General features: G+C 37.5%; 1 protein-coding gene across 1 annotated transcript; it reads right to left on the bottom strand.

Annotated features, from left to right (window-relative positions):
• Positions 1-1,324: 1,324 nt before the first annotated feature.
• On the bottom strand, positions 1,325-22,552 carry CASP8AP2 (caspase 8 associated protein 2). Its single transcript, XM_065889061.1, has 9 exons — positions 22,498-22,552; positions 19,651-19,719; positions 16,226-16,326; positions 15,589-15,663; positions 14,204-14,319; positions 7,280-9,498; positions 3,125-6,254; positions 1,951-2,050; positions 1,325-1,381 (listed from the first exon to the last, which is right to left on the bottom strand). Exons 1-9 carry the CDS (start codon positions 22,550-22,552, stop codon positions 1,325-1,327), a joined length of 5,922 nt encoding a protein of 1,973 aa, XP_065745133.1.
• Positions 22,553-25,736: the final 3,184 nt, after the last annotated feature.

Genomic DNA, 25,736 nt, shown 5'->3' with positions numbered 1-25,736 from the left:
TTTCTTCAAATTCCTTATTATTCAATCTTACATTCTGAATTATATAAACAGAATTTTAATGTCAGAGTACACTACTAAATATCTTTTGAAGATTTCATTAACAAACTAGTTGCTTTGAGAGGATACTGAAATTAACAGATTATCTAAAGACAGTAATTTACACTGGGTTTAGAAACAGATTTTTATAACTCTAAAGTGTTCAGAACCCTTCACAATGAGATCAATGTCCAAATATGGTTCTTCTTCAGAGTTAGTTTTATTTAAAGTTGGGCATTCTGGATTCAAATAATTATGACTACAAATCAACTGAAAAATAGTGATATGTTAAATATCTTTACAATCTTCCTTACATAAAAGTCCAAAATATTTAAGCAATTGGCTCAGGTCTTACAGGAAATACCTGATAAACATTATTGCCTTAATAAACCCGTATAAGAATGGCTTAAAGAAACATGTCTGTGAACATTATTAATAATGTAACGTGGTAAATCATGTCACCTCTTCAGATGACAATGGACTTCATGTTTATAAATGTATGTTTTGTATTTTAGCACTCCTAATTAAAAATGTAAAATATGGGCTTCCCTGGTGGCGCAGTGGTTGAGAGTCCGCCTGCCGATGCAGGGGACGCGGGTTCGTGCCCCGGTCTGGGAAGATCCCACATGCCGCGGAGCGGCTGGGCCCGTGAGCCATGGCCGCTGAGCCTGCGCGTCCGGAGCCTGTCCTCCGCAACGGGAGAGGCCACAACGGTGAGAGGCCCGCGTAACGCATAAAAAAAAAAAAAAAAAAAAAAAAATGTAAAATATGTTAAATTACGACTGCACAGATTTCACTGGCTATGAAATATAATGCTATTCAAGAATGTTTTCTCGCCTTTTTTTTTCTTTTTTTGGCTGAGCCATGTGGCACACAAGATCTTAGTTCCCCGACCAGGGACAGAACCCAGGCCCCTGGCAGTGGAAACACAGAGTCCTAACCGCTGGGCCACCAGGGAATTCCCTCAAGAATGTTTTGTTTTTCCTCATCGATAAAAATTTATTATCAATCATCAAATGGATTTCCCCCCACTTTAGACTCATCAACACTCAGAAGGCTGAGGAGAGATGCTGATCTGAACTGTAGCAGGTTTCATTGACCACGTCCCTGTGGATGAGGTGCCTTAGAAGCCTGCACGAGCAACCATTCTCCAACCTGTGACTGAAACAGGAACTCAACTGGATGTCTCTCACCCGCCACTCACATCTTCAATGACTAACAGGCCATTAAGTGCACAGGTACAGTGTCAAGCATTTACTTTACTAGTCTACTGTAGTGTAACCATTAACTACCTGCATTTTGACTTTTCAAAGAGCTTCATTAGCTGCTGGAATCTTTCTGAGACCTGAAAAATTTTAAATGAGGGTTAATTATAAATATCTCAATATATATTCTTTTATCTTTGATGAATATTTTCACAAACCATCTAAAGACAGAGTAAGTTACCCTTAATTATAAAGGTAAAGTAATAGTTAGAAAAACAAAATATCTTCATAATAAAGGTAATTGCTAGTTTAACTTTTCAATATCAAACCTTCTTAAACAGGCAAATATCATTACAAAATTGCTCAAGATCAAATAAGTAAATGGCAAAACAACAGAATAAAGAATTCGGATTGTTTCAGACTTCTTCCACGATCACTGAGTTTTTAACAGTCTTTTATTTTATTTTTCTGGCTGCACCACACAGCTTGTGGGATCTTAGTTCCCTGACCAGGGACTGAACCCATGCTCTCGGCAGTGAAAGCATGGAGTCCTAACTACTGGAACACTGGGGAATTCTCCAAAGAGCCATACTTTTAAAGAAGTTGGCTAACAAATAGCTATATATTTTAAACACATTAAAAATCAAATCTAAATATTTAGAGTAGTAACATCTGTGAAACTATAGAGATGTAAAACTGGAGTAGTTACCTGATATGGATTTTTATTCAACTTGGCAGCTAACTGAGAAAACGTTTTCAACGATGGCCCTTTTTTCTGACACTCCAATAAAATTTCCCGGTCATCATTTCTGAAGGGGGAAAAATGTTATTTAGCTTTTGTAGGTTCGAACAGAAAGGTAACAAAAATTCCATTGCCTTACTATCTACCAATAAGAGTTGACATTTTTATTAAAACCCATAAAAAAAGAACAAGTGTGTATACTAAAATACGGACGATGGTTATCTCTGAGAGATAAGATTATGGATGATTTTAATCTTTGACTTCATACATATTTCCCAAATTTTCTAAAACAAATACTAATGTATGTTTCTAGTGACAAAATGAAAGATTTTTAAAAATTCTACTTGTAGTGTGTATAGTACTTTAAAAATTAGGGCCCAAACGTGATCACAGACCTGATAAGCGAGAAGAACCAAAAAGTAACACAGAAGCCAGATCTTCTAATCCCCAGACCTCTGTTTTTTCTACATGGTCTGAACCAATGTGCGTTATTATAGTCTCTGAGATTTTACCATCTGCAGGTTACCCGAAATGAAGGCATTAGAGGACTGAGGTTTTAAACAAAATTGATCACCAATTTCAACAAAATTCATTCTCTCTCATTATGCACTCTAGCCGGTCTAGAGATCATGCACCTCTGGTTCACTGGTTCCCAACTGTGGTCACCTTGACATCCGAAATGGGGTCTTTATATCTGCATTTCTTAAAAATCTCACATAAAAGTCAAAAGTACAACCTGTTTTTGAAGCTTCTAATTTCGGGGGAAAACTCAAATTACAAACACCCACACTTTTTGTCCTATTCACCACCTGTCATTCCTCCTTTCTAAAATGTGCGTATACCAGGCTCCTTACAAATGAAAGGATTTTTCTTTTTCATTGAAAAGTGAAGTTAAGAACATAAGGAAAAGTTCTGTCCACGGTGCTAGTACACAGCGCTGGTTAAGAGCCACTGCTCTAGACTGTTCTACAGTACAGCTGGGTTGTATCCTAGAACGTATCTTCTACCAACTTTGGCCACTTTTGAAGTAAGTCATCACTTTCCCTATTTTAAGATGGGATAAAACTATGATGACATGACAGAACAGATTGCTGGTATCTTAAAACTTCCTGGTGATTTAACAGTCTCATTAGATTCTTACCTTGTCCACGAAACTATAATTTCTCCCTTCTTTTTAATAACATTCTTCGCAGAAAGGCTTGCAAGAGAAGTGGCAGATGCTGCTGATGCATCCTTAGTCCCTGGGCTTTCCTTTAACGACGAGGGATCTTTAGTTACTACAGGGGCCTTTTTCTTACTGGCTTTCTTTCGGTGAGCATCACCATTCTCACCAGAATCTTGGGTAATTTTCTTGGTCTTTTCCCTGCCGGTTAAGTCTGCTTCCTTTCTCTGTTTTTTCTGAGAAGGATTTAGATCAGAAAGATTTTTCCTCTTTTTGTGAGCATTATCCAAAGCCCCAGGCAACTCTGAACTACCAGAATTTGATGCCAACTCTGATTTTACATCAACCTTTTTCACTTCACCCGAACTGGGAAATGCCGAGGTTAAATCGATACAGGCTTCCTCAACAATGCATTCCAAAGGCCTGTTTGCCACTTGCACCTTTTCTTCCTTTGAGTTATCTTCATCTACACATATCACCTGACACCCCAAGTCTTCAACAGCTAAAGCAGGACAGTTACCTTCATTTTTACTGTCACTTGAAACATCTTGTGTCAAATCAATAAAAGCATCTACAGTATCAGGCTGCATACTGTCCAATACTGGAGCATTTTGATCCACACTGCTTCCAGAACATCCCAACTGCTCAATATTTAAAACTGTTACTTCTACGAATTCCCCCAACTTTTTGGTCTCGGTGACTGGATCTTTTGTGAGGTCTATATACGCGTTTGGAAGATGATCCTCGACAGAATGTGGAATTTCGTCCATTGGAGGCAATTCTTCAACGCTTTCAGGTACTTTTGGTTCCCATACTTGATGCAACTTGAAACATTCTTCAACTACTTCAGTACTATGAACCACTTTACCTGAAGCATCTTTAAGAAATTCATATATATCGGGAACCTCTGTTTGTATCATACAGTCCTGTTCTTCATGAACTGATTTACTGCTATCAACATTTTTACTGGAAATTTTCAATTCCTCCACAGATTTAAAAACTCTGTACTGACATGAAATATATTTTTTCTCCACTGTTTCGTCAGCTTCCTTTTCCACTCTTGGCAAAGATTCATCAGCCACCGTATTCTGTTTATGACTAGGGGAGGTAGATGGTGCCGCACGGCGTATTTTCACAATGAAATGATCATTGGACTTTTCCATTATGACAGCGTGCATGGGTAGATTAGGGTGGTACTGAAAGCCTGGAGCAATAGACCGGCTTGTCCATGATGAAGAACAACTTGATTTACTGCTTGAATTATCAGACTCCAGGGCTAAATGAATGTCCTGTTCAGATGCATCCTCTTCCTCAAGTAAGGCATCTTCACTAAAATGGGCACTAATAACTTCTTCGGGCGTTGAATTAGACGAAACATCTGACTTTAAGAAACTGAGATGACCATCTGACTTTAGAGGTGATGGTACTGTTAAAGAGACTGCTAGATCTTCAAGGAGTATGGAGGAAACACAGGGCTTACTCTTTTCTGAACTACATACATTATCTTTACTTAAAGCTACGTTAGTGGACACTTCAAACATACAACTTTCATCCAACACATCAGGATGAACTGGCAATGAAAGCCCTGAAGACAGAGACGGACCTTTCTCAGATGACAATAATGACCAATTATCATCACTAATCACCTTAGGACAGGGAGAAACCACCCCTGAAACGAGCTCTTCCGTTGTACAAACTGGTAGAGATTCACATTTAAGAGTCTCTAGCATCTGTTTCGCTGGTGTCTTTAACTCCCACTCACTTTTTTCGTTACAGTTAACACTGTTGTCCAAAAGATCAGAACCTTGCAACAAACTTTTAAATATTTCTCCCATCTGTGCATCACTCACTAAATTAAAAGTAAGGCTAGATGCTTGCTGCTCAGTAAGAATCTCAAAACTGCGTTCTGGCTTCAAAGCAGCGTGCTGGGATGCCTGTGAGTCCTCTATGGTGCTGCCTTCCATTTTTCCTGCCTTTGGGGTGCTCGGGCAGTTTGGTTCCAAGGACGCCTCTTCAAATTGAGGGTTCTTAATATTACCAAAGCAAGTGTTAGTACTTTTTTTAATGTTGTGCTTTACTCTGTTAATACTGGAATTATTTTGCTCTTGATGTTTTTCCTCCGATTTTTTACAACCTACTAAAGACTTAGAGTAACCAGAATCTTCTGATTTGGGGGGTTTCTCCTTCAACATTTCTTTGCTGGAGCTGCCTACATTCCCCTTCTGACAATTTGAATATTGTGCTTTGTCTTTATTTCTCTTTTCAAGTTTTCCTTCGTCACTGTCACTGCCAATGTTTATGGAGTCACAAAACTTTGCTAAGATTTTCTTAAGCTTTGTAAACAAGTAATCAAGTTGTTCATCTACAAATTTCCACAATTTTTTTTTCATATCTGGTAGCTGCTGTTCAAATAAACGATCCACGATGCCATTCTTTTTAACTTGCTTAAGTTTGGATTCTATAACATCACAGAGATTCTTCTGTAAAATAGTCACTGACTTAGAGATTTTGGATAAGTCAAGGTGTTTAATTAGTGATGTAAAACTCAAAATTGCTGACTCAATAATTCTATGAAATTGTATTGATGAAAATTTTACCTTGAATTTCATATAATTTTTCCTTACATGTTTTCTTATCATTCGTAACATGTGCACAACCTCTCGGACAGAAGAGGGTGCAGCAATAATTGGCACTATTTTTTCCAGGCTGGAAGTGCCCACTGACCTATCTTTCCTCTCTGTTTTTGAAGATCTGCTAGATTCAGTTCGTCTTTTATTCCATTTGCTTTTGGTCTGATGGATTTTTATAGAAGATATCTTCCTGTTGTCTTTATCCAAATGCACAGTGCTTTTCCTACTTCCTGGGTTAGTTCTTGTGTTCTGCACTTCAGCAGAAGCTCTTGGGTTGGTACTTTTGTCAAAACGTTTTTGTGGTTCAGATTTTTCACTGTCGCTTATAATTTCTCCTTCTTCTAATTCATCTAAAGATGAATTCTTGTGGGAGTCTGCTTCTGTAAATTTGTCAGATTTGCAAATTGGCTTTTGATTTTCCTTATTGAGATCAGACTGACTCTTGGAGGCAGAATGAGCTAAATTTGGTGGAAACACATCTGTGGAAGAAAAAAGCATATTATAGTCACATGACTACTGAGTCTTTGTCATTTAACATTTCCATACTAAATATTTATAACAAAAAATTAAATGTTGAGGCAATTTATTATTTTAACAGCTTTTACACTATTTACACTATATTACTCTAACACGTACTCATGTCATGGTCTTTACTGGTCTCAGAAAGTGCCTGACAATAGTGATAGTATAGAGTTTGGTCATTTGGATAAACAGCAACCAACTGTTCAGGTTTCTTTACTTGATGTTAGCAGCATCACCTACTCTATGCCATTTGATGATGGCTTTTGGACAACAAAAATATACCTGAAAGCAAGCAAGGAGTATTTGAGACAATCTGTTCTACCATTCCCTTTTGTTGTATAAGTAAGAATTACCTAAATCTAGACTAAAGGCTCAATGTACATTTCTAGGTAACAACAAAGGTCTGAATAATAATTATCAAATAAAAAGCACTAACAAAATAATGCCATTTGCAGCAACATGGATGGACCTAGAGATTGTCATACCGAGTGAAGTTAAGTCAGACACGGAAAGACAAATATCATACGATATCACTTATATGTAGAATCTAAAAAAAAGGGTACAAATGAATTTATTTACAAAAGAAAAGTAGAGTCACAGATGTAGAAAACAAACTTATGGTTACCAGGGGATAGGGCAGGGAGGAATAAATTGGAAGGCTGGGATTGACATATACACACTACTATATATAAAATAGATAACAAATAAGAACCTGCTGTACAGCACAGGGAACTCTACTCAATACTCTGTAATGGCCTATACAGGAAAAAAATCTAAAAAAAAAAGAATGGATATATGTATATGTATAACTGATTCACTTGCTGCACACCTAAAACTAACACAACACTGTAAATCAACTATATGCCAATAAAAATTTTAAAAATAAATATCAATAAATAAATTAAAAGCACTGATTCATCCTGCTGACATATGTTACACTCTCACAAAAATATAAGTTATAGGAGATAATATAAACTATTACCTTTATGACTGTTATTATATAATGGAACTCGAGATGGGCTTTCCAGTCTAAGAACTTTTGCTACAGGTCTCACGGGACTATTCAGAGGACTGATGGCTTCTGGAATAGGTCTCAGCTGATTAAGGTCAATGCTCAGAACTGAGTTCTCATCGTCGTGATATACTGAGTTTGCTTCACCAATTTCCATTCTGTGGTCCGTTAACTCAGTCTGCCGAAGTGAAGATTCTGGAGTCTCTTTAGGTAAGCAAGGCTCCAAGTGACAAGACTTACTCCCAACCAGTGGTGCATCTACAAGAGAAGGCTCAAGGTTTGGTTTACCATCTTCTGAAAGGACTGTTGGCAAAATGACAGCTTCTTCAATTGAAGGCTGCAAAATGCTTTCATTGGATTCGGTCACTTTGGTTGAAAAAGCCTCCTTCATTTCTGTATCTTCGGAAATACTACAAGAATTTAAGTCATCCTTTCTTTTGGTATCCAATTCCAAACCAAAGTTTTGAGAAACATTTGTTTGTACTGTGTCTATTACCACAGGAACTGCTGCCCTGGCACCATTAATGGTCTGTTCCATTTCTGTTGATGATGGAAACAAGGATTCTGTTTGTTGCATTTCCACAGATGCTGAGAAGGAAATCTCTGTGCCACAAATGGACATATCACAATGCACAGTATTCGCAACAGATTTAATGAACAAACTATTTTCTTCTTCTATTTTCCTTTCTGAAACACTGGTCCTGGGTTCAGATGCTGCTGTAAGAGCATCCTTTGGTTCCAATAACTCTGATTTGGTTTCCTCTGTGATATGTTCACTGACAGAGGGAATACATGTCACAGTTTTAGCCTGCACCAAGGACTCCAAATCACATATGTCACTTGATTTGGGAGTATCGGATATTTTATGCAGATTTTCCTGAGAAACAGGCTGCTTTTTAGCAGGAGAAAGAGTTAAGTTCAATTTTTCCATAAAGCTTAACTTTAAGTCTTTGTTTTGTGTTTCATTTGAACCGTTCTCAGGTTTAACTGCTGGCTCTTTATCATCCACTCCTTCAGAAACATCATTATTAGAGACTTCACCGTTATCATTTTTTGGCTCATTCTGTCTCTTTAAATCTGTAGCGGCTTTCTTAGTCTCTCTGTTTGTCTTCTGCAGATGTTCTGCAAGTACTCTTTTTTCATTTCTCATATGCTTATTTTCTTCTTTGCCCTCTTGTTCTCTTTTCCGCTTATCTTCAGTTCTATGCCTTTCTACCCTTAAAGGTGCATTTTCCCATTGGTGCACAGCATCAACTTCCTTAGAGTCAACATGTTTGTGAATTCTATTGGTTGAAAGAGAGGACGGACATCTTCCTTCTTGAAAACTATGATTACTTACAGCCCTGTCTCTTTTACAATCTTCCCGGCCTCTTCTCTCTTCTGGATGATATTTACTTGAATTATGAGAAGATTTTGCTAGTTCCTTCTTGGAATAAGGAAGCAATGCTCGTTCAGATCTTTTCCAATGATCCTGGTCTTTTACTACTGACTTAGGTTTTTGGTCAACTTTCCTTTCTTCTTTGTCTTGTGATTTAAGTTCTTTTCTATTTATATTTTGTGATCTTTCACTTTGTCTTTCGAGTTTTTTGTCACTTTGAGATTCTAGTCGAGTGTGTGACCTGTCTCTAGAGCTTTCTTTCTCCCAAGAAGAGCTACTGCGTTCATTTTTATAATCCAAATCTGTGTTACTTTTAAACTTTGAATTTTTGCTTTCAGCCTTTGGTTCACCTTTACTGTATTTCTCAGGACGTCCTTGTAGCCTCTGACTGGCCTCTATGTTCCTCGGTTCACCATCACCACAGCTAGTGTTCAAGTCTTTTCGTATTCTGTCAGTCCCTCTGCCGTACTGGCTATGTCTATCTTTCCTTCCTCTTCTGTGATCCTCACTGGAACTACCCTCACCAACCTGATAATGGGAACGTGACCAAATGCCATTGGTGGAGTGTTTTTCAACAGATGTAGGCAAATGTGAAGTGCCCTTTTTTTCAGAATGTGATTTTCCTTCCTTTTCGAGGTATGGCAGTGAAGTGCTATAATGTACATCTTTAGAAACATCACTTTTCACTCTGTGATCAGTCTTTGAACAATCATCCAAATGGAGAGATCTGGATTTAAGACCTTTTGTTTTAACTATATCTGGTGTCCTTGAAGTTTTATGAGTATTTCGAAGATGTGGAAACTCAGACAATCTATTAAGAAATAGAAATTAACACCAAAAAAACAAAGTTAATTCCTTTTTAATAACCCAAGGTTTAATCACATGTGATACACTTTAAAACTGGGGGGCCCACATACTGGCAAAACTAATTTTACTTTGCATAAAAGAATGAGTAGTAAGAATTTACCAGCTTCCAACTAAATGAGCCAGTTTTTAAAACAAGGAACTCTCTTTCACTTGCTTTGCTCAAAGCCTGGAGAACCTCTCAGTTCTATCCCAGCATTTGCCAATGTCTTTCAGATTTCCTTCACTACAGGTGCACAACTCTCAAACTAACCACAAATTCACTTCTTTTAGAACGAGTGCCATTATTTTCTTGCCTTCACTCTAGCCCAACTGAAACATAAGGGAAAGTGAAATCTTGCTGGAGAACAGAGACGATCAAAATGCGACTCTATGTAGCTCCCTATCCTAGTTTTCTGTTTCACATACAACCCCACAGCAAAAGCCAAAGCGTCAATAGCCATCTTAAAGCGTTACATACTGTGCAAAAAGAAAAAGGAATAGAGAATTGTGATCCTTTCCTAGAGGAATGGTATGTATTTATTGTTTAAAATAACTCCTAAGGTTTTCAGAAAACTGGCAGTTTTCCTAAAAATAAAATGTAAATAGCTCATTTTAGCTTTTTGTAATAATATAGCCATCTTCCTGAACTTTTATAACTTCCCTGAATTTCCATAAATCTATGCCTAATCAGTACTAAATGTGTAGAGAACATCGTCTCAGGAATAAGGGAAGATTTTTATAGAACAAGAGGACACAGGATACATACAACTTAAGGCAATGTGTAGACCTTATGTGGATCTTGTTACGGGTTGAACTGCGTCTCCTCAAAATGTAATCCCCAGTACCTCAAACTAGTGACCTTATTTGGAGACAGGGTCTTTGGAGATAATCAAGTTAAAGTGAGGTCATTAGGGTGGACCCTTATCCAATATGACTAGTGTCCTTATAAAAAAGGGAAATTTGGACAGATATATGTATAGAGGAAAGACTTTATGAAGAGACACAGAAGAAGGCAACCAGCTACAAGCCAAGGAGAGGCCTGGAACAGACCCATCACACAGCCCGCAGAAGGCATCAATCATACTGTCACCTTGATCTTGGACTTCTGGCCTCCATAACTGTGAGACAATAAATTTCTGTTATTTAGGCCACCCAGTTTGTGGTACTCTGTTATGGCAGTCCTAGTAAACTAATAAATAAACTCAAAAAAATAAACATGAGGAAATACCTTTGAGACAACTCGGAAAATGCGAACACAAAAAGCATTAACCATAAAAAAAAAAAACTGATTGAATTTCACTAAAATTTAGAACTTTTATTCCTCACAAGACAATAAAGAGAGTGACAGATAAGTCACAGAATGGGAGAAGATGTCTTCAATAAATTTATCCAACAAAGGACTCACATTCAACAAAGCAGGCACACGTGTAACATACGTCATACTTATTAAAATGTAAGGTGCTAAAAGATAGTTCTAGCCCACAGAGCTCGTAATACACATTTAACGTAACTCCACACTAAATAAAATACTATCAAAAGTTTTATTTTTTGTTGTTGTTATTTGGCCGCGCCATGTAATATGCGGGATTCTAGTTCCCCGACCAGGGATGGAACCCGTGCCCCTGCAGTGGAAGCATGGAGTCTTAACCACAGGACCGCCAGGGAAGTCCCAAAGGTTTTATTTTAAAATAAACCTCCACATTAAACACTTTCCAGAATTTACACTTGAAAATTTTTATCTTATATCAATATTTCCATTTTTTCTATTAAAAATGAACTTTCAGCAAAAAATGATAAACATTTGCCATTAGAGTACTAGTTGAAGCTCACAAATAAGTGCAAATATTTGACAGAATTTTTATTAGATAATGTATCAGTATAACCATGTATAACAATCTAATGAAATAACACATCATTTATTCACCCAGTTTCTCTGAATTTTCACTCTATTCAAACATTATACCCCTCCCCTAAAAGATTCAAATATATATAAAATTTCCTCAACACTTCAGGAATCAATCTTATGCTTGCTGCACCTTGTGGGATTTAGATCAGTAAACATACACAACCATCTTTATTTTCAAAAGGCCTAAAATGCATATCATATGGTCCACACATAGGATTATCTCCTTTCACTCTTTAAACATTTATTGCACATGGTAGATACTCAATAAATGGTAAGGACACAAAGACATGGTTCCTGCTCCCATGAAGTTTACAGTTTAGTGGAAGAGAACACTAATTAAGTGATCCCATTCATGATTTTTTAAACTGCAAGTGTAAATGAAGCTACAAAAAAAGAGATCTGACCTAGTCAGTGAGAACAGACAAATGTCCCACATGAAAAGGATGCTTATGCCAAGACCTGAAGATAAGTAGGTATTTAGCAGGTGGAGGAGAGGAGCATTTCAGGGAGTGGAAACAGTTCATGCAACTCAGAGCCATGGTACACCCAACAAACTGAAAGAATGCAGGAGATACACTAGAGCTATGATACCTAGGCAAAGGCAGACACTGAAGACAAGGCCTGAAAAGTAGTTTGGCACCATATTGTGAAGAGCTCTGTGGACCAAGTTAAGATTTATGATCTTTTATCCTAAGATCGATGAGAAGCCACTGATGTGTTTTAATCAAGAAAAGCGGTGGGGGGGCTTCCCTGGAGGCGCAGTGGTTGGGAGTCCGCCTGCCGATGCAGGGGACACGGGTTTGTGCCCCAGTCCGGGAGGATCCCACATGCCACGGAGCGGCTGGGCCTGTGAGCCATGGCCGCTGGGCCTGCGTGTCCGCAGCCTGTGCTCCGCAGCAGGAGAGGCCACAGCAGTGAGAGGCCCGCGTACCACAAAAAAAAGAAAGAAAGAAAATGGGTGGGGGAATTCCCTGACGGTCCAGTGGTTAGGATGAGAAGCTTTCCCCAGCTTCTCATTTCATTCCTGAGGTCTGGGTTCAATCCCTGGTGGGGGAACTACGAACCTGCAAGCTGCTCGGCACAGCCCAAAATAAATAAATAAATAGATCATTTTTAAAAAAAGGGGGGTGGGTAGGACGGGGTGGTTCTGTGACAGACGTCCAGAGTTGTGCTTTACAAAGCATCCCGTGGCTTTAATGTCGAGAAATGAGAAATCACAGGCTGGAAAGAGCAAGAGCGGATGCAGAGTTCTGAGCACAAAGACTACTGCCAGTTCAGATGAGAGGTGATGGGCAGCAACAACGGTAGAAATGGAAGAGAAATGAACAACTTCAGAGATCATAAAGACAAAAATCAAAAGGACATGGTAATGAATTTGGATCTGAAGGATGACCAAGAGCTAAGTGTCAATGATGACCCCTATGCAGGGTGACTATATGTCCCAGTTTGCCAAGCAATGTCAGTGTAATTATTAATAGCCCCTCCTTCTACTCACAAAAGTACCCTGGTTTGGGCAATACATTAAATGGCCATTCTACCCCTCAGTCACTCTAGCTTGCACAGCTGAATAAATGATGGGGAATCCACTGAGCTAGGAACTACGGAAGGGGTTCAATCTTAAATTCTGTTGTGGATGAGGTAATTTTGAAAATTTTGTACAGATGTGAGGTAGTATCTACATATAAATGGAACTGACTAGTGTAAGTAAGATTACATCATAAGAAAATATTGATAGAGAAAGGAAAGGACATAGTGATGAGCTTTAAGGAATTCCAACTTAGCCAAGTACAGAAAAATAAATCTCAAGTTAGGAAGAAAACTAAGAATCATGAAACCCCAAGGGAGAAACTATTTCAAGAAAAGAGGGTCAACTATGTCAAATAGTGTATAAAGACAAGTTAAAATGAGAAGTCAAACTATTTGATGAATTTAGTGGTAGTCACAGCTGTTTTGGGGGAAGAGGTCAGAGTAGAATGGGTTCAAGAATGTGTAGAAATGGGAAGTGGAGAAATGGAGACAGCATGTTTAGATAACTGTTCTGGAGGTTTGACTATCAAGGGGAGGAGAGATATGAAATTCTCTAAGCCAAATACTGCCCCTAACCAAAAGAGGGAGAGAGAGAAATTAAGTAGAAAATCCATTTAAGAGGGAAAAGAACATATAATTGAGGGACTTCACTGGTGGCCCAGTGCGTAAGACTCTACCCTCCCAACGCAGGGAGCCCAGGTTCGATCCCTGGTCAGGGAACTAGATCCCACATGCATGCCACAACTAAGAGTCCACATGCCTCAACTAAGAAGCCCACATGGCACAACTAAGAAGTCCGCATGCCGCAACTAAAAAGATCCCATGTGCCGGAACTAAGACCCGGTGCAGCCAAAATAAATAAATAATGACAGATTTTTAAGGGTTGTCTGTTAACAGTATATGACACAGACATCCTCCTGATATTTTAGTAATTTGATGGGCGCCTAGAAGAACCCATGACGTACACCACCATCGTCTCAGGACCAAAGGATATCAGAGCGAGATCCCAGTGTATTACAAAACTGAATATATTCAGAGAGGTATGTGGCAATATTCTATTAATAATCATATAGGTATCATTACGATAATATACCATTAGAATATTAGTCACTTACTTTCAGTAAAACCTTAAATATTTAATAAAATGCATGATTTTCATTAGCTTTCCAAAGTTAAAAATATTCCACCTATCAATACCCATGTAATTTACAAACAGATCCATATCCCTCAGTCATACCTTTGGTGAAGATTATTTATTTCTTCATCTTTGCGGTTTATTTCCACTCTGGCAGTTTTGATAAGTGCTGAGATATTTTTCTTAAGAGACTGGTTTTCATTTTTTAAGCTGAAATTCTAAACATCATAAAATACATTTAATAAAGTATGTATCGACAGGATTATTAAACTATTTATAATAGTTATTGATTGCCGAATGCTAACTGCATGCCACGCATCACATATTTTATCTTATGCAATTCTCAAAACAGTCTTAGGAGGAGTACAGCGATGCTCATTATACAAACGGGGACGCTGAGATTCAAAGAAGAAAACTGGCGCCAAAGAAAAGCTATTTAAAGTGAAACTACTTAAAAGAGGGAACAAAATGAAAAACCAATAAATAACAAGCAAAAAAGTCATTATTTTGAAAATGGGTCACTGTTTTGAAGATGATAAAATTTTTACTATATTTAACAACAGGATAAAAATTTTTACTATATTTAACAACAACTATATTTTACAATATTTAACTTGCAACAATGTACTAACTCTCAGGTGAACAAAGAATGAATTGAGGATTGACTGGCTCTTTGGGAGAGAGGGTGAAGGAAGAGAAACAACTTTGCCAAAAAATAAAAATCAGAACAAGACAGTACATTCCTAACTTTGCAGCATGATCACAAAAAATGTCTCTCTGGCAAAAATTGTTAAGGCATCACCATTTTTCCTCATCAGCCATTCTAAAGGTTCACGCCTCAAACCATTCTCTTTTAAACCACCTGATACAGTCTCTAAGAATTCTCTATTATTTAACTGTTAATTAGCCTAGTAGATCATTTGTCAATATCATTTAACAAATCAAGCAGTTTTCCTTTATCAGTTTCATTGACACTGGAAATAATGCATGTTTTGCCAGACTTGCTCTTTCATTTAATATTTTTTTAAAAAGTTTCCTTACAACCTGCCAACACTTGAGCATTTTAATTTTAACAAAAAATTTTATTAAATTTTAGTTTTAAAACCTGATTAAGGCGGAGACTTCCCTGGTGGCACAGTGGTTAAGAATCTGCCTGTGAATGCAGGGAACACGGGTTCGAGCCCTGGTCCGGGAAGATCCCACATGCCACAGAGCAACTAAGCCCGTGCACCATAACTACTGAGTCTGCGCTCTAGAGCCCGCAAGCCACAACTGCTGAGCCTGCACACCTAGAGCCCGTGCTCCACAACAAGAGAAGCTGCCACAATGAGAAGCCCACGCACCACAGGAAAGTAGCCCCTGCTCGTCGTAACTAGAGAAAGCCCGCGCAGCAACGAAGACCCAACACAGACAAAAATAAATTAATTAAGTAAATTAATTTTTAAAAATCTAACAAGGGAAAAATAAAATATTCATTATAATTCTACCTGTGTCTGTATTTCCTTAAACTTTTTCATCAGCTCTTTCATTTGCAGCTGACATTTTCCATATTCTACCTGCAACTGTAAGATATAAAAAGATCAAGCATCATTCTAAATTATTTTCTTAGCTTAAATGACATTTCAAAATATTTCAAACTTTGCAAATCAACCCATAAATAAGGGTATATGAGGTCCATTTCTACTATCAGATATTTAGTTAATTACTGGTTTTTAAAGTTGGGCCTACCAATAATGTATTTTCTGTAGTTTCACATTCAATCTCCAAAGTTTAAAATTCAAGTAAGGTAGAAAGAAATTTGTCTGCATGAAGTCTTGGGACAAATTATAACTTTGTATAAATCATGAAAAAATAAAATATTTTATCACACTGATTGCCTGTTGAGATTTTATATGGTCAGACACTTAAATTCAATCAAGCAAAATTATAACTAAATTTAGGCAAGCATCCAGAAAACATTATTTTAAAAAGCAGATCTGAAGGCAGAAACTGACTTAAATATTCTTTTAGTCAAAGAGCTGCTTCCCAAACACAGAATGTCTATTCAATAGTAAGCTGATGTCTGTATTTCAGGAGCCACAAAAGAGCAAAGTAACTGTCCTTCAAAATTCTGGTAATCCATACATCATTATATGTTGCCTCCTTTGCAGTTCCTTCTTCAGTCAGGATTTCTTCATATAAATCCAAACAATTTCTGGATGGTACAGAGGATTTGGTAGCATTGTCTAAAACAAACAAACAAAAAAACCTTACATTAAAATATGTATTTCCAGATTCAGTGAAATCCCTGTCAAATCTCCAATGGCATTTTTCATAGAAATAGGAAAAACAATCCTAAAATGTGTATGGAACCACAAGACTGTGAATGACCACAGCAACCTTGAGAAAGAAGATCAAAGCTGGAGGCACGACACTTCCTGATTTCAAGATATAACACTATAGTAATCAAAACTGTATTTTATTGGCATAAAAACAGACATATAGACCAATGGTACAGAACAGAAAGCCCAGAAATAAACCCAGGTATGTATGGTCATAATTTATGACAAAGGAGCCAAGAATATACAATGGGGAAAGGATAGTCTCTTCAATAAATGATGTTGGGAAAACTGGACAGCCACAAGCAAAAGAATGAAACCGGACCCTTATCTTACAGCACACACAAGAATCTACTCGAAATGAACTAAAGACGTGAATTTAAAACCTGCAACTATACTTAATATCTTGTAATAACCTATAATGGTAAAGAATGTTGGAAATGCCCTGGCGGTCCAGTGGTTAGAACTTCGCACTTCCACTGCAGGAGACATGGGTTGAATCCCTGGTCATGGAACTAAGATCCCGCAAGCAGCGTGGCGTGACCAAAATAAATAAATAATATAAAAAAAGAATATATATACATGTATAACTGAACCACTTTACTGTACACTTGAAACTAACACAACATTATAAATCAACTATATTTCAATAATTTTTTTTAAAAACCTGAAACCATAAAATGCCTAGAAAAAAAATATATAGGGGGTAAGCTTCTGGACATCGGTCTTGGCAATAATTTTCTGAATTTGACACCAAGAGTAAAGGCAAAAGCAAAAAATAAAAAAGTGGGACTACATCAAATTAAAAGGCTTCTTTCTGCACAGCAAAGGAAATCATTAACAAAATAAAAAGACAACTTACGGAACGGGAGAAAATGCTTGCAATTTTTATATACATATATATCTGATTAGAAGTTAATATCCAAAAATATATAAAGAATTCACACAACTCAACAGAAAAAACTAAAAAATGGGCAGAGGAACTGAATAGACATTTTTCCAAAGAAGACATAAATGGCCAACAGGAACATGAAAAGGTACTTAACATCACAAATCATCAGGGAAATGCAAATCAAAACCACAATGAGGTATCATCTCACACTTATCAGAATGGCTATCATCAAAAATACAACAGGGCGGGCTTCCCTGGTGGTGCAGTGGTTGAGAGTCCACCTGCCGATGCAGGGGACATGGGTTCGTGCCTCAGTCCAGGAGGATCCCACATGCCGCGGAGCGGCTGGGCCCGTGAGCCATGACCGCTGAGCCTGTGGGTCCAGAGCTTGTGCTCTGCAACGGGAGGGGCCACTGCAGTGAAAGGCCGGCATACCGCAAAAAAAAAAAAAAAAGAAAAACAACAGGGCTCCCCTGATGGCACAGTGGTTGAGAGTCCGCCTGCCAATGCAGGGGACACAGGTTCATGCCCCAATCCGGGAAGTGAGCCATGGCTGCTGAGCCTGCGCATCCGGAGCCTGTGCTCCACAGTGGGGGAGCCCACAACAGTGAGAGGCCCATGTACCACACACACACACAAAAAAACCAACAGATAAGTATTAGTGAAGATGTGGAAAAAAGGGAACCCTTGTACACTGTTGGTGGGAATCTAAATTGGTATAGCTACCATCAAAAACAGTATAGAAGTTCCTCAAAAAATTAAAAATAGAACTATCATATGATCCAGCAACCCCAGTTCTGGGTATATATTCAAAGGAAATAAAAACTGAATCTCAGATATCTGCACTCCTCTGTTCACTGCAGTATTATTCACAATAGCTAAGATATGGAAACAACCTTAGGCGTCCACCAACAGAAAAAGGAATAAAGATGTGGTATATGTGGGTGCATATATGTATGTATACATGTGCGTGTGTGTAAATGTATGTGCATATATAAATATATAATGGAATATTATTCAGCCATTAAAAAGGACACCCTGCTATTTGTGACAGCAAGGATGAATCTTGAAGGCATTATGCTAAGTGAAATAAGTCAGAGAGAGAAAGACAAACACTACACAATATCACATGTGGAATCTAAAAAATCCAAATGCAAAAAAACAGACACTAAAATGATAGTTACGAAGGGCTGGGGGTGGAGGAAAAGAAGAGATGTTGATCAAAGAGTACAAACTTCCAGCTATAAGACAAATAAATTCTGGGGATCTAATATCCAGCATAGTGATTACAGTTAGTAAGACTATACTATATGATCAAAAGTTGCTAAGAAACTAGGTCTTAAATAGATGGTAATCATGTGACGCTATGCAGGTATTAGCTAATGCCATGGTGGTAATCATTTTGCAATATTTAAGTGTATAAAATCAATATACTGTACATCTTAAACTTACTTAATGTTATATGTCAATTATAGCTCAATAAAGCTGGGGTAAAAAGAAAAATACATGTGTTAGGCTTTTTGACGTACTGTCTACCTCTACCCAAAGGGCTCTACAATTCTCCATCTCTTGCATTTCATCCAAATCTATACTGATTTCACAGATTAGAATTGGAAAACCAATTTACCTAAAACAAATTTGTCAACAAATCAGGTGTAAAGATCACATTTGTTCGAAGCTTTAGAAGATTTGATTACAGAAAGGTTTTCTCATTTGGACAGGTCATTAGACTCTCGGCATATCACACTCCTACTGATACGTTTGGAAATATTTATAGTAACTACCCTTTTCAAAAGTTCTAATATCATGTAGCCTGTGACAGTATGTGTGGTAATATAGGTAGAAATCACCATCAGTTTCGTTTTCAATGGTACAAAATATTTTTGTACAAGGTCCAATTAAATCTGAGACCTAGGGGCTTCCCTGGTGGCGCAGTGGTTGAGAGTCCACCTGCCGATGCAGGGGACACGGGTTCGTGCCCTGGTCCGGGAGGATCCCACATGCCGCGGAGCGGGCTGGGCCCATAAGCCATGGCCGCTGAGCCTGTGCGTCCGGAGCCTGTGCTCCGCAACGGGAGAGGCCACAATAGTGAGAGGCCCGCGTACCGCCAAAAAAAAAAAAAAAAATCTGAGACCTAGATGGAAAACAAACCTAAAGGCTAGTTTATTTTATTGACCAAGCTTTGGGCAAAACAATAATTACCTGAGTATAATGATTTCAAAGAAAAGGCAGATTGTTGAGGGGCTATGAGTTACTCCAGGAACTGTTAACAACAAAATAAACACTTCCAACAGACTGACCAAACAAAACGAAAGTATTTTATTATAGAATTTACATACCAGAAACAGCACTGTCCAACCCAGCATATATGTCCAAAGAACCTTCATCATTATTTTTAAGAGGAGAAGCTGCAAAAAAAAATCAAAGACTAGTTAAAACTGACTCTATGCACTTAGTGGAGTTTTTCTATTCTGACTCTGAAGGACCAGAAAAAGAAAGACTTTATTAGTCCAGTGTGAAAAAAGAAAGTTGTTTAGAAGCTTTTGTACATCCTTATAAACACACACATCTTAGTACACAGGTTTAGACTTAAAAACTCACTTTCATTTTTATTTTTATTTTTTATTTTTTTTTGTGGTACGTGGGCCTCTCACTGTTGTGGCCTCTCCTGTTGCGGAGCACAGGCTCCGGACACACAGGCTCAGCGGCCATGGCTCATGGGCCCAGCCGCTCCACGGCATGTGGGATCTTCCCGGACCGGGGCACGAACCCGTGTCCCCTGCATCGGCAGGCGGACTCTCAACCACTGCGCCACCAGGGAAGCCCAAAACTCACTTTCAAAAACAAGCTAGTAGGGGCGGGTGTGGGGGTGGTGGTGGTGGGATGAACTAGGAGATTGGGATTAACATATATACACCAGTATGTATAAAATTGATAACTAATAAGAACCTGCTGTATAAAAATATAAAATAAAATAAAATTCAAATATAAAAAGAGAAGAAAAAAACCCCACACTAGTAAGAAGGTTACAACTCCAATAATAGCAGAATAGTTTCTATCAGAACAATCTTCCTGCAAAAACTATAAACTCTAAACAAAACATTAAAAGCTATCTGCAGTCAACGCTCTACCACTAGACTTATTGTGGTGATTTCGCAATATATACAAACATGGAATTATTACATTGTACATCTGAAACTACTATAATGTTATATATAAATTGTACCTAAATTAAAAAAAGAAAAAAGAAAAAAAAAGTAATCTGAAGAACTGAAGAGCAATCTAAAGCAGGCAAAAACTGGAGAGGAGATGACACCTGAAAGAAGAAAACAGCACTGCATGAATTCCCTATCCCCCTTTTATTACAAGTTTTTGTGGAATGATAGGCTCTAGCTGGAGCCACACTTGGCAGCAAAAACTCAGATGGAAACTTCTAGTCCTGATAGCTTAAAGAAACAGAGAAAAAACTTTGGGGGTGATAACAGCAACCAGAAAGAGGAAATCCAGAGTGCCACAGAGAGGACTCCTCAAATTGTACCCAAATCTGAATGACCCCCAAATTACACATGTAAAGGTTAGAACTCCCAAAAGTCCAGCTAAAGCTAAAGAAAGCTGAACAGAGATTTCAGCTGCTGTTCACCACAGGGCTGACAGAAGATTAAGTTCAGTCAAGATAAATACCTGCTAAAATTAAAAACACCAGCACTTTTCAGAGGAATATAACAGAATCCAATGTCTCTATAACGTTTACAATGTCCAGAACGCAATGCAAAATTACTCATTGGAAATCTTGGTAGAGAAATAAAAACAACTACAAGAACCAAATGAAAATTCTAAAACTGAAAGTACAATACCTAATGTAAAAATTTCAACAGAAGAGCCAGTAAGCTTGAAGATAGATCAATAAATTATTCAAATGGAAAAACAGAGAGAAAAAGATTAAAAAGTGAGAGAACAATCTTACTAACTTATAGTATATCAAAAGTTCTCACATACTATATATCCGGAGTCCCAGAAGAAAAGAGACAGTGGGGAGGAAAATGATACTAGATCCTAGAAGGACAAAAATGGTAAATAACTGAGTAAATATAAAAGACTAATATTTCATCTTAATTGCTTTTAACTCCTCTTAATTTCTTTAAGATACATACAACAGTTTAAAATAAAAATTACAGCACTGTATCAAGGGGTTCACGACATCTTTAACATAAAGGGATGGATGGAGGTTAAACACAACAATATGTACAAGATTATACAACTTACATAAAAAGATTCTTACATTTAAATAAGTAGACTGCAAAATGTTAAAGAAAAGATGTATATTGCAATCCCTTCAGAAACCAATTGTAAAAAATAATGCACAGGTGTAGCCAAAAAGCTAATATATAAATTAGAATGGAATTCTAAAATATATTCAAATAATATTTGAAAGAAGGCAAGAAAATCAGAGAGAACAAAAACTGATGAGACAAACTAAAATTTTAAAATGATAGAGGGACTTGCCTGGTGGCGCAGTAGTTAAGAATCCGCCTGCTCATGCAGGGGACATGGGTTCAAGCCCTGGTCTGGGAAGATCCAACATGCCGCGGAGCAACTAAGCCCATGAGCCACAACTACTGAGCCTGCGCTCTAGAGCCTATGAGCCACAACTACTGAGCCTGCGTACCACAACTACTGAAGTCCACACGCCTAGAGCCCACGCTCTGCAACAAGAGGAGCCACCGCAATGGGAAGCCTGAACACTGCAACGAAGAGTAGCCCCCCTCGCCTCAACTAGAGAAAGCCCACGTGCAGCAACAAAGACTGAACACAACCAAAAAATAATTAATTTGTAAAAATAAAATAAAATGATAGATCTAAATCCAATCACAATAATAAAGGACATTATTGGGTTAACTGGTAAAACTGGTATAAAGATGGTAGATTAAATAAAATTACAGTATTCGTGTTAAATTTACTGAAATTGATAATTATGCTGTTCTTATGCCAACTTTTTCTTGTGACATACCCACTGAAGTATTTGGAGGTAAAGGACCATAATGTATACAACTTAGTATCAAATGGGTCAGGAAAAAATTGTGTGTGTGTGTGTGTGTGTGTGTGTGTGTGTGTGTGTGTATGTGTGTGTTTAAAGAAAAAAGTAATAAATAAGCAAACTTAGAAAGACAATTAAAATGAGCTCTTACCAGAAAAGACATCAAATAAACTTGTTCCATCACCATTGTCATCATCTGCTGCCATGATCCTATTTCTTTTTGATAGTCGCCATCTAAAGTATTAAATATAAATATTCTCCACTGTTAAAATCAACCTCACAATTCAGAGACTAAACTTAGCTTTAAGTTAAAAGACAACTTTCAAATTTGGACACACTGACAATGTTCACTCTATTGTGATTTTTTTTAAATATCTAATATTTTCCAAAAGCTAAAACTAGAAAACAAAAATCTTAAACTTGCTGATACGGTTAACCCATGCCACAAAGTAAATGATGCTAATTTTATAAAGTAGACCAAAATATAAATTAACTTGTATACTTAAACAAGCCAACTATCATAAAAGTGCAACTATATGGTGAATTCTGTGAGTCCTCTTAGCAAATCATCAAATCTGGTGGTGATCTTGGGGACTCTAGACACACGTGTTTTCACCAATAAGGGAGTAAGATGGGCAAAGAGCAAACAGTTCGATACTATACTAGGGTGGTAAAGGTGTGGGAAAAGAGTGATGTATATACTCTAATACATCAAGTGTATACTGGTACAAGCTCTATGGAGGCAATATGGCAATAGTTATCAAGTTTCTAAATGCAAACACTCTTTGACCCAACAATTTCATATCTAGTAATTTGCTCTACAGATATACAAGCACATGATTACAAAAATGTGTATACCAGAATATTCAATGTAGCACTGTTTGTAGCAGCAAGACTAGTAGCAATGTAAGAATCCAAAGCAGTAAAAAAAAAAAAAAAAAAAAAAAAAAATCTGACTTATCTGACATTCTCCATTCTGCCTGTAAAATACATGAATGTTGCCTATGGTCAAAGAACTATGGCCACTGTGGCTCCTTGGGGTCACTAAGGCTACCTGTGCGTGCACACTTCTGCTCCCACCAACTGAGATATTCACTTACCAACAACCAGGTGCATTTATTATCAAACCCAATTATGTTTATTTCCTTATTTTTCTAAGTAGTAGTATGATGAAAGATTATATTACCAAAGGGAGTTATTTTCCAGTGAAAACTAGGCTGAGTGTTCTGGAAAGACTAAAAGGCAAGTAGCAAGACACTTACAGTTGCTGCCAAATCAAATAAGGGTGAGATAATCCAAAATACTGGAAAAGAAAATCTAGTCTGTACTCTGACTGACTCAGAAGTATTGAATTTCTTACTCTAATGAAGAAAGTGCTGGAAATCATAAGCAACTTCTTATGGGTGTGCAAGAAAGAAGTCAGAACTCAAACCATTGGATGTATACTCAAAGAAAAGGTCGTGGTTCTACCACAACAAATACAATTTATATATTATTCCTTTAAATAAAATTAAGGTATATGTATATCTTTTTTTCTTCATTCCCCACATTCCCCATTTTTTCCAAATAGCTGACTTGATTAATCAACTGTTAATAATATAGCTTGTGCAATAATTACAAAAGGCACAAATGGCATAATCACATTTGGCAAGTAACACAACTGACTCTTGGTAAAGCAAAACTCAACTGATGGAGCAGAAACTCAGGCTTCCTGACGGTAATCAACTCCTAGCTGTAAAGTGTCACATGGAGAGGGGGGCATCAGTCAATGGGTTTTTTACAAAATGGAGATCAATTAATCTAAAGATTTGGTTAAAAAGATGATTTGGTTAAACTGATCAAATAGATCAAAGCTTTCATTGCATACCATTTCACACAGTTTTAGTTTTTACTACTAAAAAAAGATTCTACTTGTCTTGGTAAATTAAAACTGGGAAATACAAAAGATCTAACAAATCCTGGATCTTTTGTTCCTCATCTGTCTTAAATTTTCTCCAACTGTTCACGGGATCTTTGCCAAACCTTAATTTCTAGGCCCCTATCACCAAATAAATAAATAAATTACTTATAAATTTAAGAGAAAGTGACCATTTCTTAGTCACACCAGATGTAGCATTATGAGATCTTCAAAATTGTTTCTGAGAATAATATATATACATAGCAACATAAAGAAGTTGTCAAAAGAATATATGTGGTTACTCACTATGTACTATACATAAAGTTAAAGGAACTGTGGCAATTATGATGTCTCTTTATTCCATATCTACCCTGTGTGATGATGGAGGTAGGCCTTGCAAAGATTTCTCTTTTGCTAACTGGTGCTACGTACAGCCTTGTCACTAGAGAGTGCTGGAGGGAGCCTGGAAAGGAAGCCAGTTTCTCCTCCTAGTTTCAGTGTGCCTGGCTAGCCAGGCTCCTGCGGGGCAAGCTTTCTCCAGCATTCAGTTCCAGCAGCAGACAGTTTCTCCAGCACTAGGTTCCTGCAAGGGCACAATTTTTCTGCATGCTTGCCTCCTATACGTAAGGTTGCTATTACAATGGGCTCATGCAGGACACAGCTTTCTCCTGCTAGGCTCATGGAGAGGGCAGCTTCTCCAACTCTTGGATCCCACAGTACCTGACAGCCAGCAGCATCCAGGAGCTTCCCCATGCGCCTCCTGACCAGATTCAAAGGAAGGTCACTAGAAAGGCACTTAGCAACTTCTCCACCATCCAATTAGCCCTGGCCACTCTTTCCAATGAGGGGGAGACAGCTCTTCTTCGGATGAGCTATCTCAGCCCTAAAGGTGGTGGCTGATCCTTATATCTGCTATTCCTACATTCCTTCGGGTTATCTTTAACTCTTTACTAACCAATTCCCAGTTATTCCAACCTCTGTTAATAATTCTTTATACTAAGCTTTCTCTTTTCAAATTACCATGTGTTTTTTGTCTCCTGATTGGACCTTGTCTGATACAGGTAAGCAGTCACAATAGAGGTTTTAACACACCCTTCTCTGCTAATAAAGCAGTTAAAGAGATTTAAAGATACAGCTCTCAACACAAAATTGACAGGTTTGATCTGACGATTTTTACTGATATATTACCTACAGTAAAAGAACTCATATTACTTTCAAGCATATTTATAAAAACTGACAATATATCATAATAGAGTTAGTTTCAACAAATTTCATAAAGTGCTTTTATCAATAAAATTTGAAATTAACAGTGCATTTTCAAATTTCCCAATTCCTTTGGAAATTTACAAACATAGGTCAAAGAACAAACATTAATGGAAACTGGGAAATACATAGAACTAAATAACAATGAATACACCACAAAACAAAATATTTGTGGGGTACAATCAAAATAGTACTTTTAGAGGAAAAGTTATATCATTAAATAAATTTAT

The sequence above is a fragment of the Phocoena phocoena genome, chromosome 12, assembly GCF_963924675.1.
Source record: "Phocoena phocoena chromosome 12, mPhoPho1.1, whole genome shotgun sequence".
NCBI lineage: Eukaryota > Metazoa > Chordata > Mammalia > Artiodactyla > Phocoenidae > Phocoena > Phocoena phocoena.
This window is presented reverse-complemented; position numbering and strand designations above follow the sequence as displayed.

Coding starts and splice junctions, on each gene's coding strand:
- CASP8AP2 (XM_065889061.1), bottom strand. CDS start 22,552: ATGGCAGCAGATGATGACAATGGTGATGGAACAAGTTTATTTGATGTC. Junction 14,320..15,588: donor TTAAGGAAATACAGACACAG/GTAGAATTATAA, acceptor TATGATGTTTAG/AATTTCAGCTTAAAAAATGA. Junction 9,499..14,203: donor ATAAATAATCTTCACCAAAG/GTATGACTGAGG, acceptor ATTTCTTAATAG/ATTGTCTGAGTTTCCACATC.